This window comes from Portunus trituberculatus, chromosome 28 (genome assembly GCF_017591435.1).
Source record: "Portunus trituberculatus isolate SZX2019 chromosome 28, ASM1759143v1, whole genome shotgun sequence".
NCBI classification, from domain to species: Eukaryota; Metazoa; Arthropoda; class Malacostraca; order Decapoda; family Portunidae; genus Portunus; species Portunus trituberculatus.
The window spans coordinates 7347158-7361561 of NC_059282.1; the positions used below are offsets into that span (position 1 = coordinate 7347158).

General features: G+C 44.3%; 1 protein-coding gene across 11 annotated transcripts in view; it reads left to right on the forward strand.

Annotated features, from left to right (window-relative positions):
• The window catches only part of LOC123510326, a 732954-nt gene that overhangs the window by 256417 nt on the left and 462133 nt on the right, over positions 1-14404 (forward strand). Inside the window, exon 1 of one of the 11 annotated variants that reach the window (XM_045265381.1) lies at positions 7393-7625. The exons of the other annotated variants lie outside the window; for them this stretch is intronic. Within the exon in view, the coding sequence (XP_045121316.1) occupies positions 7408-7625 (218 nt within the window). The 5' untranslated portion in view covers positions 7393-7407. Of the gene's footprint in view, positions 1-7392; positions 7626-14404 lie in introns of those variants that run through there. 11 annotated transcript variants of the gene reach the window in all.

The window sequence follows — 14404 nt, forward strand, 5'->3', positions numbered from 1 at the left end:
TCTTTGTGCTATACTTTCCTTTATTCATTTATACAGCTAATATTCTCTGTACTGTTCTGTTTCTCTGTACCTTTTCCGTGCTATAATCTTGCATAAACTTTTGTAACCCCACTGTATATCCACCTCGATACTGTACTACCTAATTACTGCAAAAAAACACCTGTTATTTTCTCTAATGAAGGTGTAAGGAGCGATGTGAGCATATGAGTACAGACTGGCGTGAATAAGGCGTTTCATTCACTCATAATGGATAATTCATGTACTAATTCTCATTTTCTCCTCTATGCTGTGCCGGGGTTGGCTTGTGGTGGGATGGGGATGGGGGCGGAGCGTGGAGGAGCGTTGCGGGGTGGGGCGTGCGGCATTGCTAATGGATAATTCGTGTCTATTCATCACTTGCGTTCAGGAATGTCGTACGTGCCGCCGGCTTTGATGATGACATTAGCAAAACTGTTTTACTGTTGAAATATGCACGACTATTTCCGTGTTGCGAGGGGGAGAATATTTGAAGTCTACAGTGAAATATATAGCGTAGACTTTGAAATCACGATACTACATCAATTTTGCATGGGAATTGCCTCGTTGCTAAACAGAAGAAGGGTTTTTTTCAAGGCCATACAGAAATCCTTTAATTTCGTAAACCAACTGTGTCCCATATTTTTAAACGCTATTATCTTTTATCAGGTCTAATTTTGTAAGTTTCACAGACGATTACTTAGGTTTTCTTGGGTGGATTTCTTATGATAGATTATTACTACATGTATACTATAACTTGAATCATTGAAACCTTCTTTGGAAATCCCTCTGCCTTCCATTATAGCCTGTTAATGTATCTCGTATAAGATTTATCTGCGTAACACTGCCAGTACATCGCCTGCTCTCATGCAGTAACTTTAGCATCGCAGGACGTAATACCTGAGCGCCTCGTGCATTGAGCCTTGAAGTGCTTTGGGGTGCCTGTCTCACACCGCTGCGAGCAAATCTTTCAACATAATTCCTGGATTGTTGAAAACCCAATTTTATCGCGTCACTGCGCCCTCAGATTGCCTCCCACACAGCGACGGATAAGATTACTTTTTCTTCTTCTTCCTATCTATTTCCTCGCACAAACGCGCCTCCAGTCACTACTCGTTTGACATTCATGAGTGAACGTAATTTACCGTAAAGATGAGTTCCTTTTGGGCGTCTCTTCGTTGGAGTTTCTCTCCTGCCCCGCCACTTCCTCTCCTTTACCTCGTCAGTCATCCCAGCATTACTCCCACGACTGCTCTATCTCACCTCCACACTTTGCTCACCTACATATCCTACCCAACATTACCTTCATTCTTACTGTTTTAACTCCTAATTACATAAACATACCAAACATCATCTCTTTCCATAATGCATTATTCCTGCCCTACTTCCTCATACTTGTTTTTTCCATCCCTGCAATTTTTCCCCCTAGATGCAGCTGTTTCCTCTACACCACGGTTTTTCTCTACCCACCTACCAGCATTAACGCCACCGCTGTTTCTGTCTACTGCCGTGGAAGAGAATATTACATTAGTATCCTGTACCACTGACGAGACTAGGAATTCAAGACACTCCCTTCTTTCCCATATTTTGTTTTCCTTCTGTCCATTCCAGTTTCCTTTACAGTGTCCTTTATCTATAAGTTTTCCCCATCATCTTATTATCTCATCTGTACTTCCCCTTCAACGCTTTCGTATCTTATCCTTGTTCCTCTCTCTCTCTCTCTCTCTCTCTCTCTCTCTCTCTCTCTCTCTCTCTCTCTCTCTCTCTCTCTCTCTCTCTCCCCTAACATTCCACGCCTAACTCGTCGTCCCCCAAACCGATCTCATCTTGTTACCCTGATGGCCTCTATCAGTGGAGAGAGTAATCGAGTTCTACGTATGTACTTTGGAGCATCCTGTCTGTCAAGCGGCTTGGCTTTGTTGTTTCAATTTAGCTCTAATGTAAACCATTCGTATTCAATACCAACAACAGCAGCAACAACAACACCACCAATAACTAATACAGGGGGTTTTAAGGAAGGACAAAGAAAATAAAAGAAAAGGGCGGTCAGGAAATTCGAAAGATGGACAGCATTGGCAATTGTAATAGTGAAGGTGGCTTGAGGTGAAGGAAAGTGGACATTTAGGGAATATTGGGTCGGCGATTGGTCTTGGCGAAGGAGGAGGAGGAGGAGGAAGGAGAGGCATTGGCGTTGGTGGCCCTACTCGCCTTACATCCGCCTTGAAAGTGAGCGTGATTGAGGTCGGCGCCGCGTAAGGCTCCTCCGTGCAGCCCGAGGCATCACCGCGGTGTTGGCGTGTGTAAGGTTCAACGTGAATCTCTGCCTGAGGTTTAAAATTCCCACGCGGGGTGGTCGATGGCCGCGCGTCCTGCTCTTGGCAGCCAATCGGTGCTCCCCCAGCGTCTCCTAGCCCGCTGATTGGTTCCCGCCTCGATGAACATCCTCGCATCACAGTGCGCGCGTGGAGAAGGATCTCAGGACTTGGCCTCTGCTAACAAGTTCCCTTTGTAATAATAGAAATGTCAGAGGCAAGGCGTGGGACGGAGATGGGAGGGCGCGTGCGGGCGTGAGGAGGGACCGTGGGCGGTGATCGGCGCCTGGCGGGTCTGAATGAAGCTGGAAACTCTTAGGCAACGGTGCGCTCCGTGGAGGCGTGTGGCATCTGAGCGTGGAGGACCTGTGGTTGTTGTGGATGTTTATTCATTAACATCGGCGTGTGGAGCGTGCACCTGCGTCCGCCGTGCTCCAGGTGAGGGCCACTCGCTCGCACTCCACTGGCCCTCCACACGTGCCGCACCTCCAGGTGGCGCCTCGCTGCTTCTTGTGCTTTGAACTCGCAGAGGAGACGCTGGAAAACTTGGAAAAGGGCGATAAAGGCGAAACTTCAGCTTTAAAAAGGAGGAAACGCGTCTGGAGTAACAGGTAGACGGACAGTGAGCAGACGAGCGGCCGCAGGAGGCGTGTGTGAGGCAGGACTCGGCTCACTCCGTCCTTCTTCCTCGAGCGCGGCGGAGTGCTGAACCGCCGAGAAGGATGTGCTGTGGTGCCGAGAACTTTGTGGTGCGAGTAACACACACACACACACACACACACACACACACACACACGGAAATCATGCATATATAGAAGAGACCGAAGGTTCACAAGGAACGTTTCCTGGACATTCCTATCCAGAGTCGCTAGACGGTATCTGAGTCTAGCCGTGGCTGTGTTAAACATGTGGACTTGTGAATCATAAACAAAATAACGTGACATAAATCCTGAACCAGCATGAGAAATAAACTTAAATTTGTGACTTGGTAATAAAGAGTAAAAAAAAAAACTAATAACACCCCCATTTGTTTGTGAAATTACGGATGATTATCTAATTGTGCGTGTGGAATGATAAATGGATTGATGCGTGGAAAGAAGCACGGTGGTTCTAATGTGGAGGGAAGCGTAAAAGGTACAGTTAAGGGGGAGGAGGTGGAGGCGGCAGATGGTGCAGTGTGACCGTGTTTGTTTGTGTCGTGTGGAATGGAGGCGGGGAGTAGCGTGGAGTAGCGTGCCGGTGTGCTTTCTGACGTGCGTGGAGTGGATGTGTAGTGGAATAAACGATGCGGTGTTGTGCTTACTGACGAGGACATTATAGTGGCACTGCACCGCGTGTGGAGTGGTGCAACGGTGCAGTGGTGCAGGAGTGATGCAGTGAAGTGTTGGTCGTGTATTGTATTGCGCGCCGTGTTGAGTGGAAGGGAGTAGAGGAGCAATAGTGAAATGTGGTGTGGATCGCGAGGTTTTGTGCGGGAAAAGCGACATCCTGTTTTGACTGGTCGAGAAGTGCCATGAATGTCAATGATGTGGTTGAAGGTGATGGATCTGTTATGTGGTAGTGTGGTAGTATAGTGGTATAGTGGTGATGGTGGTAGTAGTTGTGGTGAAGGTTGTGGTGAAAGTCATATTTGCAGTTGTGGTTATTTGTGGTCACCTGCATTTGTGGTAGTGGTGATTAGTGGTATGTGTGGTGGTGGTAGTGGTGTAGATACTATACAGTTGTGGTGGTGTGGTGGGAGAAAGAAAGGTAGGGAGTTAGTAGTGGTAGAAGTTGGTGGTAGTAGTGGAAGTAGTGTTGACTTAGGATAGTGGTGGCAGTGGTCGTGGTTATTGCAAGGCAGGAAAAATATAGTGTTAGCATCTGAAGCAGCAGCAGCAGTAGTAGTAGTGGTAGCAGCAGCAGAAATGGTAGCTGTCATGTAGTAGCTATTGTTGCATAGATTATGAGTTGATAAAAAATAGACAGTTTTGGCAAGCGATGTTAGTGGTGGTAGTAGTAATGCTAGTGGTGGTACTAGTAATGGTAGTAGTGGTAGTGGTAATATGAGTAGTAATGGTAGGTGGTCATGGTGGTGGTGGTGGTGGTGGTGGTGGCAGCGGCGGCGCGTCGTGGGGCGGCGTAGTCAGCTGACCGAACACCTGCTGCTGCACTGCTCTCTTTCCTCCCTCCCTCCGTCCTTACCTACCTGCGTCCCTCCCTCCCTACTACTTCCTACCTCCATCCTGCCTCCATCCTACCTCCGTGCCTCGCTCACGCACCACTACAGTTCGATACTCACCTGTCTCCCTCCCTCACCCTAGTTCCTCCTCCTCCTCCTCCACCTTCTCCTCCTCCTCCTCCTCCTCCTCCTCTCCTCCTCCTCCTGCTATACCATCTATGTATTGCTAAAAGTCCTTTTCACACAGTCTCACAGCGCACATTCACGGGAACACGCACTTTTATAATATTCAGAATACACTCCTTCACGCACGTTCGACACGATTTAATATCCAGGAAATACACACACACACACACACACACACACACACACACACACACACACACACACACACACACACACACACACACACACACACACACACACAGGAAAAAAGAAAAATGAAAAAGTAATAATTTTGTCGCAGTTCACACGCCTAACACACATTTACGTAACACTCAGCTGGTCATGCAAGAGTTTCAGCCCCTCATTGCTGCCTCGCGTGTTGCAGGAAACATACGAGCATCACAAAGCGAGCACTCGAGGCACAAGTCGGACGTTCGTGCACTCACAACCTATTATCGTACTCAGGAGCTGTTTTGGGTGTCAGAAACAAGAAGTGCACTTATTAAAAAAAGAAGAATTTATTTGTGCTGTAAAAGAGAACATTCATGCATTATTTATGAAGAGATACGAGCAAAAACAAATGTTCCACCTAAAATAAAAGAGAAAAGATACTTGTGATTCTAAAATATACGATTATTCCTGCTTAAAAACTGAAAAAAAAAATCAGTAAACATGTTATTGCTGTTGATATGAAAGGAAATGCACAAAAAATAATGCATAACCCACTTGACATATTCATTCCCGCACGCGTCAATCACTCAGGCCGGTGCATTGCCTGCAAAACTCGATAAAAGTGCCTAGAAATTGCTGTTCACGATAACCATCTCTCCCTCCTTGCCTAGATCGATAAGGAATGATAGGGAATTAATTATTTAGTATTGGAATAGGGCAGTGTGTGTGTGTGTGTGTGTGTGTGTGTGTGTGTGTGTGTGTGTGTGTGTGTGTGTGTGTGTTTTAATATTCCTTCTGCATTTTGATAATTTGGATCACCCTTTAATAAATGCCTAACGATTTATGTTAAAGCAAATGCATGAATGATAAAGAAACGTGAAGAATATTAAAGGCAAGGTTGACCATACATACTCTCGCTGGATGGATACATAACACCGCTCCTCATGTTTTATTTAATAGAATAAAAGCTTCTAAAGTGAGCTATTACCTGTTACTTTAATATTCACGATCTTTTAATGGTGTAATTGATGCCCCGAGTCTCAAAGAAGGAAAAGTTTAGTGCGTGTTTAAATATTTTTGACGTGGGGAATCTATTTACCGATTTTATGGTCGAGACGCGTTTTTGTCAAGGCTATGAAGGGGAAGATGGGCGAAGACAGGTGGACGGAGAATATTTCCATCACATCCATATAAACAGCGTCTTATTTTCATTTATTTAGCTTTCCATGGTAGTCATAACACTTACCGCTCAGTCATCATTCCTTATTACATTCCATTATTATTTCATTTATCCTTACATTTGCATACCTCACTAACTAACAAGAGTATCACCACCATTGAATCAGTCTTTAATAACCAAAAATACTGAAATTCCCACCTCATTACCTCTCATATTCCAGTGATTTTTCCCTTTATTTCTCCTGTGTTCATTCTACACCCATTCCCCAATCAAATCATTCCAGAAAACCCCTTCGCATCAACTCAACCTTTCAAACTCTTGCATTCCTCTTCACTCTTCATTCCCCACTATTCCTGTCATTCATTTATCTTTCCCCTTCATTTCTCCTGCTGCTCTTGTCTGCTCCACTCCTCTCCTCCTTTGCTTTGTGGAGTGATATTTACACAGCAGCGGTGAATTATGCAAAGGCTGTAGGGGATTAGGTGTGTGGGTGGCGAGGGACGTGCAGTGCTGGCTGATTCTTGGGGGATGTGTCTGTAGGAGAAGCAAGAGGAGGATGGTGTGTGCTTGGGCTTAGTGTGATGGTGAGAGTATTGAGGTGGTGGTGAAGATGGTGATGGTGCTGGATGTGGTGCTAGTGTTGAGTGCTGGGTGTGTATGTTTGAAGGTGCAAGAGAGAGAGAGAGAGAGAGAGAGAGAGAGAATAGTCGCACTCTTTTAAAGATATAACCTTAAGTAGGGTAATTCCACCTCATCTACAACCCTAAGTTTCCTCGTTCCACACAACCGAGCTCCACACACACACACACACACACACACACACACACACACACACACACACACACACACACACACACACACACACACACCGGCGCCTCGTGTGTGCGTGGTGGATGGTGTCTCCTTCCCTGAGCCTCGCCAAGTGAGGTGGAACGCGGGAATTGTTCATAAAATTTGCAAATTATAGAAAGAGCGGCGTTGTGGAGGAGGAGGGTGACGGTGGCGGTGGCAGAGTCTGGAGGGGATAGAGAGAGGCTAAAGTGTCCCTCGTCCTTGTGATGTGCTAAACCTGCTTCTCTTTGGAACAGGTGGATAAGTGGCCTTTTTTACACTAATTAGATAAGGATGTATATGTAAAGAATACCTGAAAAAAAAGCTCAAGTATCAAACAACAAAAGGTGCTGAAGCATTACATGAAATCAAAATAGATGGAACAAGCCACAGTAGTGTGAGTGAAAGAGAAAAGTTGATCCTGGCGACGAACACGAGACACACCAGCGAGACGATGAGTGCGAGGCAAGGGTGAGGTGTTGTGCAGGAGGAGGGAAGGAAAAGCCGCAGCAGTGGTGGTTGTGGTGGTGGTTGTGGGGGTGGGGGTGGTGGTGGGGGTGGTGGGGACGAGCATGGTGATCAGTATGCTACAATGTGCACCATACATCAAGAACTTTTGCCAAACCATTCACACATGGAAGGTTGAGGAGACCACCCCGCTTACCTCCAATGGCCTCGGTACCTCCAACGCCTCCTCCCCTTCCTCCGAGGAGCAGAAGGTGGAAGAGGCAGGTGGAGGTGGATTAGGTGGAGGAGAAAAGGAGAACCCAACTGACATCACCAGAGACAGGTAAGCTTTTCCCACCTGAGTATTAGATGTGTCACGTTCACCTGTAGGGAAAGAGAGAAAGAGAAATAGTACGGAATATAAATGGAGATAAGAGAATTATTAATAACCACCTGGAATATGGAACAGGATGCAGATGAAGGGAAACTGTGGCAAGGGAAGGCGAGATTAGATAAGATAAGCTCGTGTATAGATAAGACAGACCAGATAGATAAAATAGAACAGGTGCAAAAGGAAATGAGAAGATGTGGTGGCCAAGGTAATATGCAGAAGCCAGACTGCAAAGGATGGGAAGAAAAGGGAGGAAAAATATGATGGGAAGCAGGGCTGAGAGAAATGAAAGGGAGGGAAGATGGATGGAGAAAGAGGGTGAATGTGTTGGAGAAACGAGGACAGCTTCGAGGAACAGAGAGAAAATGGATGTAGAAAGATGAGCGAGCGACCGAGAGAGAGAGAGAGAGAGAGAGAGAGAGAGAGAGAGAGAGAGAGAGAGAGAGAGAGAGAGAGAGAGAATCCAGAACGATAAAACAAAATACCAGATTACAAATATAGAGTACATGAATAAACAAGAGAAAAAAAATACATAAAACCTAATAAAACAAGACACTTTACATACAAAAAAGTTAAAGAAAATAGAAAAAAAGCCAAATAAATTAATAAATAAAAACGAAACCTCAAAACAAAACCAACATAGCTTTTAACTCCATACAGAAATTCTCTCTCTCTTTTTCTCCCTAATCTCCCTGCGTCCCTATTTCCCTCCCTTTCCTCGTGGACAGGTGAAAGGACAGGTGACTCAACATGCTCTTTTGACTTTCCAGACAGAGGACAGGGGCGGGACAGGCAGGGAGAGGAAACCAAAACATCCCTCACGTTTCCTTTTCCTTGTCACGGTCTGAGAGGATAGGAAGATGTGTATACTCTCTCTCTCTCTCTCTCTCTCTCTCTCTCTCTCTCTCTCTCTCTCTCTCTCTCTCTCTCTCTCGTGGTATCCCTAGGCACCTTAACCTCTTCTTTTTGCATGCCTCCTTTCCTCACACTTCGCTCCCTATCCCCCCTCTCCTTTCCATTACCTGTCGCCCTTACCTGGCATCTCCCCGCACAGGTGAGGCGCGCGTGGCTCAAGCACAATCTTCTCTTCCTTTTCATGCAAGATTTTTAACATATTTTCTTTTCACAGGCGGAATAGTGAGTGAAGGGAGGCTGAATTGGTTGAAAGTCCGAGAATATTTTGTTTGTGTTCCTTTTTCCTGCTTTTTTTTTTTTATTTGGGGATTGTGGGTATTTGTAGTGTGTTCATTAGGGTATAAACAGTTGTTGATGATTCTCAGGGAGGAGTAAATGATGGAAAAGAATGCGTTACGAAAAGCAGGGAGGTGTAAGAGGATGATGAGCAGGAGGAGGAGGAGGAGGAGGAGGAGGAGAAGAGGACTAAGAAAAAGAAGAAGAAGAAGAAGAAGAAGAAGAAGAAGAAGAAGAAGAAGAAGAAGCAGAGGAATAATAATAAAAAAAAAAGAATAAGAAGAGAAGGAGGTATATTTTAGTCTCATTCTCAGTTTGCACCATTAAACACACACACACACACACACACACACACACACACACACACACACACACACAGCTGCGGGAAACACACTTAAGAGGGAAAAAATGTCACACTCTCGGGTACTTGTGTCTTGCGAAGTGCTGCATTACTAGTGTCTCTTGCTTTGGAGGTCGAGGAGGAGGAGGAGGAGGAGGAGGAGGAGGAATAGGAGTAGGAGGAATAGGAGGAGGAGGTGAAGGAAAATGCTCTTTCAAGGCGAAATGTGGAGTAGGAAGATGAATGATGTGGAGTGTGGAGGAGAGAGTGGTTTCGCGTGCACAGTAAGAGAGAGAGAGAGAGAGAGAGAGAGAGAGAGAGAGAGAGAGAGAGAGAGAGAGAGAGAGAGAGAGAGAGAGAGAGAGAGAGAGATGGATATGAAATGGATGGAGGGAGCGAGAACAGGGGGAGAGAATCTGTGAATTGGTCGCTGTAGTGGATATGGATTCCTAGAGAGAGAGAGAGAGAGAGAGAGAGAGAGAGAGAGAGAGAGAGAGACGGTGCTGTAAGAAGTGCTAAATGACGATACGATTATATTTCCTACATTCTTTCTAGATTGGATGATTTGCTGTGGTGCTGTGGTGCATTGTTGTGGTTGGCGGTGACGGTGTGGTGGTGATGAGTCTGCCGTGAGGTGGGTGAGGACGAGGCGCAGGTGTACAGAGTGGTGGTGGTGGTGAGAGGTATCAGACACAAAGAGGTTGTGATGGAGTGTTAGAAGTGTTGCTGATAGTGTTGTTTTTTACGTAAGAAAGTAAATGTGAGTTCTTGGTGTTTCGTAGTAGTAGTAGTAGTAGTAGTAGTAGTAGTAGTAGTAGTAGTAGTAGTAGTAATAATAATTGTAGGAGGAGGAGGAAAATGAAAAATGCATCAAATATATTATTATGTATATGCTAATAATATTATGCTCAGAGAGAGAGAGAGAGAGAGAGAGAGAGAGAGAGAGTCCACTTAATACATTTCTCTGTTTAATTTACATTGGTCAAGTGGAGTGTCGTTTTGACGTGTTGTGTGTGTGTGTGTGTGCGTGTGTATGTGTGTGTGTGTGTGTGTGTGTGTGTGTGTGTGTGTGTGTGTGTGTGTGTGTGTGTGTGTGTGTGTGTGTTTGTGTGTGTGTTCACAAGCTCTTGTCCGGCGTTCTGTCTCTATTTTGTCTTAATTGCACAACTGTTTCTCTCTCTCTCTCTCTCTCTCTCTCTCTCTCTCTCTCTCTCTCTCTCTCTCTCTCTCTCTCTCTCCTTAAGAAAGCAACGTCAGAGGAAATATGTAAGTCAAAGAACAAAACGAGTATTTTCCCTCATTTTTTCCCATCTTTCAAGTTATTCTCATCTTTGTTTTCCTTCCTGTTTGTCTTGTCTGTCTTTCAAGGTCTTCCTCAACCTTCTTGGCTTCACTCTCTTTCTCTTCGTCTTTATTCTTCTTCCTTCTCCTCTTCTTCTTCTTTATTCTGTTTTCCCTTCGCTTACTTCTGTTTCTTCATTGTCTTTCAGTGTTTTCTTCCTATATACTGGAGGAGGAGGAGGAGGAGGAGGAGGAGGAGGAGGAGGAGGAGGAGGAGGAGGAGGAGGAGGTTGAAGGTCTTCTTATCAAGTTATTCTTTATTCCAACAATTTCCTCTCACTACATATTTCTGTTTTCTTTTCCTTCATCTTTTTGTATTCATCCAATCCTCTTCCATCATCACCTCTCTCTCTCTCTCTCTCTCTCTCTCTCTCTCTCTCTCTCTCTCTCTCTCTCTCTCTCTCTCTCTCTCTCTCTCTCTCTCTCTCTCTCTCTCTCTCTCTCTCTCTCTCTCTCTCTCTCTCTCTCTCTCTCTCTTTACCCAACACACCATATGCTCATCGTCATCCTGTCCTTCCTTCCCATTCCCTTCCTTCCTTCCTTCCTTCCCATTCCCTCCATACCTCCCTTTAGGCTCATCACACACCTTATCTTAGACGGAGGGAAGAGGGAGAGGGGTAGCGTATCCTCACTAAACCCTCTCCTCCCCATTCTCCTCCTCCCCCCGTCAGTCACCACATGAGGAGCATTGAAGCAGCAGGACGAGAAACAGCAGTAGTAAATCGACCTAACAGTGTTTTACTTTTATTTTTCTCTCAGCGGCTGTTGTGTCCGGAGGGAAGAAGATAACAGCCAGGAGGAGGAGCAGGGGAGGAGGAGGAGGAGGAGGAGGAGGAGGAGGAGGAGGAGGAGGAGGAGGAGGAGGAGGAGGAGGAGAGAAAAGGAGGAGTAGATAAGATGTTGTGAAGGTTGTATGGAAAGGGCTCGTTGTCTAGAGAGAGAGAGAGAGAGAGAGAGAGAGAGAGAGAGAGAGAGAATCAATCCAGCATCTAATTTTGACCTCGTAACAGATCCATGTCATATATAATTAGTTTGCTAGTTAACAAGAGATACGTGTGTGTGTGTGTGTGTGTGTGTGTGTGTGTGTGTGTGTGTGTGTGTGTGTGTGTGTGTGTTTGTTTGCCCTGCACTACCAATAACACAACCTCCGGAGTAGTAACGTCATTTCTGCGTCTTCATTCACGGAGGAAGAGAAAGAAAAGAAGGAGGAAGGGGGAGGAGGAGGAGGAGGAGGAGGAGGAGGAGGAGGAGGAGGAGGAGGAAGAATAGAATCTGAAGGAAGGAAGTCCGAGAAAGGAGTCGAGAGAAGGAACTGAGAAAGAAATTGAGGGAAACACGAGACAGAAAGGTAGAAGCCCGTGACAGGGAGGGAAAATTGAAGGACAGAGTGGTGAATCGGATAATGGGAGTTGGAATTGGCAAGTGGATGAGGAATGAATAAGGGATAGGAAGAGGAGGATGTGGAGCAAGGAAGAAGGAAACGGCAAATAAGAATAGACAAAGAGAAAGAGTAAAGGAGAAAAGTAAGAACAGAAAATAAGGGAAAAAGATAGAAAGTGGCGGGAACAGATGTTAATAAAAAAAGGAAATGACGAAAGGAGAGAAAGAAAAAAAATGATAGAGAAGAAGAATAGAGGAAGAGAAAGAGAAAAGGAGAAAAGTAAGGGTAGCGTGAAGGAAAAAGGTGGAAAGTGGATGGAATAGAGGTTAAGAAAAAAAAAATGATGGGGAAGAGGAGAAAGAAGAAAATGGTAGAGAAGAAGAAAATACGAAAAGAAAGAGAAAAAGGAGAAAAGTAAGGCGTAGTGTGGAAGGGAAAAAAATAGAAGGTTGAGAGAATGGAGGTTAGGAAAAGGAAATGACGGAAAGTGAAGGAGGGACTAAAGATGATAGAGAGGAAGAATAGACGAAGAGAAGTAGAAAAGAAGGAAAGTAAGGCGCAGTGTAGAAGGAAAAAGATGGAAGGTGGAAGGAATAGAGGTTAGAAAAAGGAGGTGAGGGGAAGGGAAGAAGGGAGTAAAGATGGTGGTGTAGATAGGAAGGATTTAAGGAGGGCAGCGTCCGGCGGGTACCTGGTAAGCCTGTCCTTCCCCTCACACCTCTCTCTCCATCACACTCCCCTCGGCCTCTGTGAGATGTGATACCCCTCCCCTTGTGGCTAACCTTCTCCTCCTCTTCCTCCTCTTCCTCCTCTTCTTGTATCATTTTTCTTCCTTTCCTCTAGTATCCTTTTGTATATCCTCTCCTCTTGATATTATTTTCATGATTGCCTTTGTTTTCTTTTCCATCTTCCTCATCCTCTTCTCCTCCTCTCTCGTTCTTTCGTACTTACCTCTTGTCTCCCTCATCCATTCTTTCACATTTTTACTCCTTTTTTTCTCTTCGTTTATCCCTTCGCTTTCTTTAGTGTTTCCTTTTACTGATTCACTTTTTGTCATTTCTATTGTTTCCCTTCCTCCTTCTCCTCTTTTTCTTCTCCTCCTCCTCCTCCTCCTCCTCCTCCTCCTCCTCCTCTTCCATTTACACGCCTCATAAATCATCCTCCGAGGCTCAAAATTCAATGAAAAAATATTGTCACTTTTTCTTTCAGTTTGATGAGATCGTTAAGGTTTATCTTCTCAATTTTAAGAAGTGATTTGTTTATTTTCTTAGAGTCTAAATCCTTTTGTGGTAATGGATCGTTTTTTTTTTTCATTCTTCCTTTATTTTATTTTTATTATTGTTTTTTAGTAGGTGTGTGGTATTGTAATGTTATAGATATGTATTTTTTTCTGTTTTTCTGATTTTTTAGGGATTAATAATTTAGAATGGCCAATGAGGGGTCTTAGTTCTTCATTTGCATTATTTTCTTGCTTTTATTGTAAGAGGGATGAACTTGAAAAGGGGAACAAAAAAGATTATAAAATGGCTCACTCATTCCCCTAGTCTCCCTATGATCCGATAGAGTTAGCCAAAGGACAGGGTTGTTTTCATTGCCTGGTTGTGTTGCTTCGCCGCCAAACTTCAAATTTTTACTGTATTCTTGAATTTTAGTTTTTAATGTTTCTCTTGCAAACTTCCAATGATTTTTAATTCTTTTGTTTATATTAACTTGTATTTTATTTCTTTTTTAGTGCTATACCAGGTCACTTTTCACTGGGATTTTATGAAGTACAGGAGGTATCTTTTGGGTACTTCCTATCTAAAAGCCCACACGTTAGGGAACAGTAACCTCGAGTAAGGAACCCCTACCTACACTCGGACCGTGGCCAGGAATCGAACCCGTGCGCTTGGAGAGTCGGACCCCAAAGTGCGCTTGATTCCACTGTACCACGTCTGCTCCAAATGTGTCTTTGTCTCTTAGTGTTGTATTAAGCCACAAATTAAGTGTATTTTAGTATATAATGTTTCGTAATGCCTAAGAAATAATCAATACTAGTGCTCTTTCTTTTCTCCTTTTTTTAGTGTATGTGTCAATTTTTTCAGCGTTGTATTGCCGCCAAAATGAAGTGTATTTCTGTATTTAATGTAATGGCTAAGAAAAAGAATAAATACCACTGCTCTTCCTTTTCTCTTTTTTTTTTCTTTTAGTGTATTTTCAATTTCTTTTAGTGTTCTATAGCAGCCAATGTTAAGTGTATTTCAGTATTTAATATTTCGTAATGGCTAAGGAAAAGTCAATACAACTGCTCTTTCTTTTCTCCTTTTATTTATCTTTCAGTGTAAGTGTCTATTCCTTTCAGTGTTGTATTGCCGCTAAGTGCTCACGCGGTCTTCACTGACAATTAAATACTTTGAGCAGACAATGAATTCTTTTAGTCTTAATTGAAATTCTCGCCAGTGTTACATTTAAAGGATCCTCGCCGGTGTTTTACAAGAG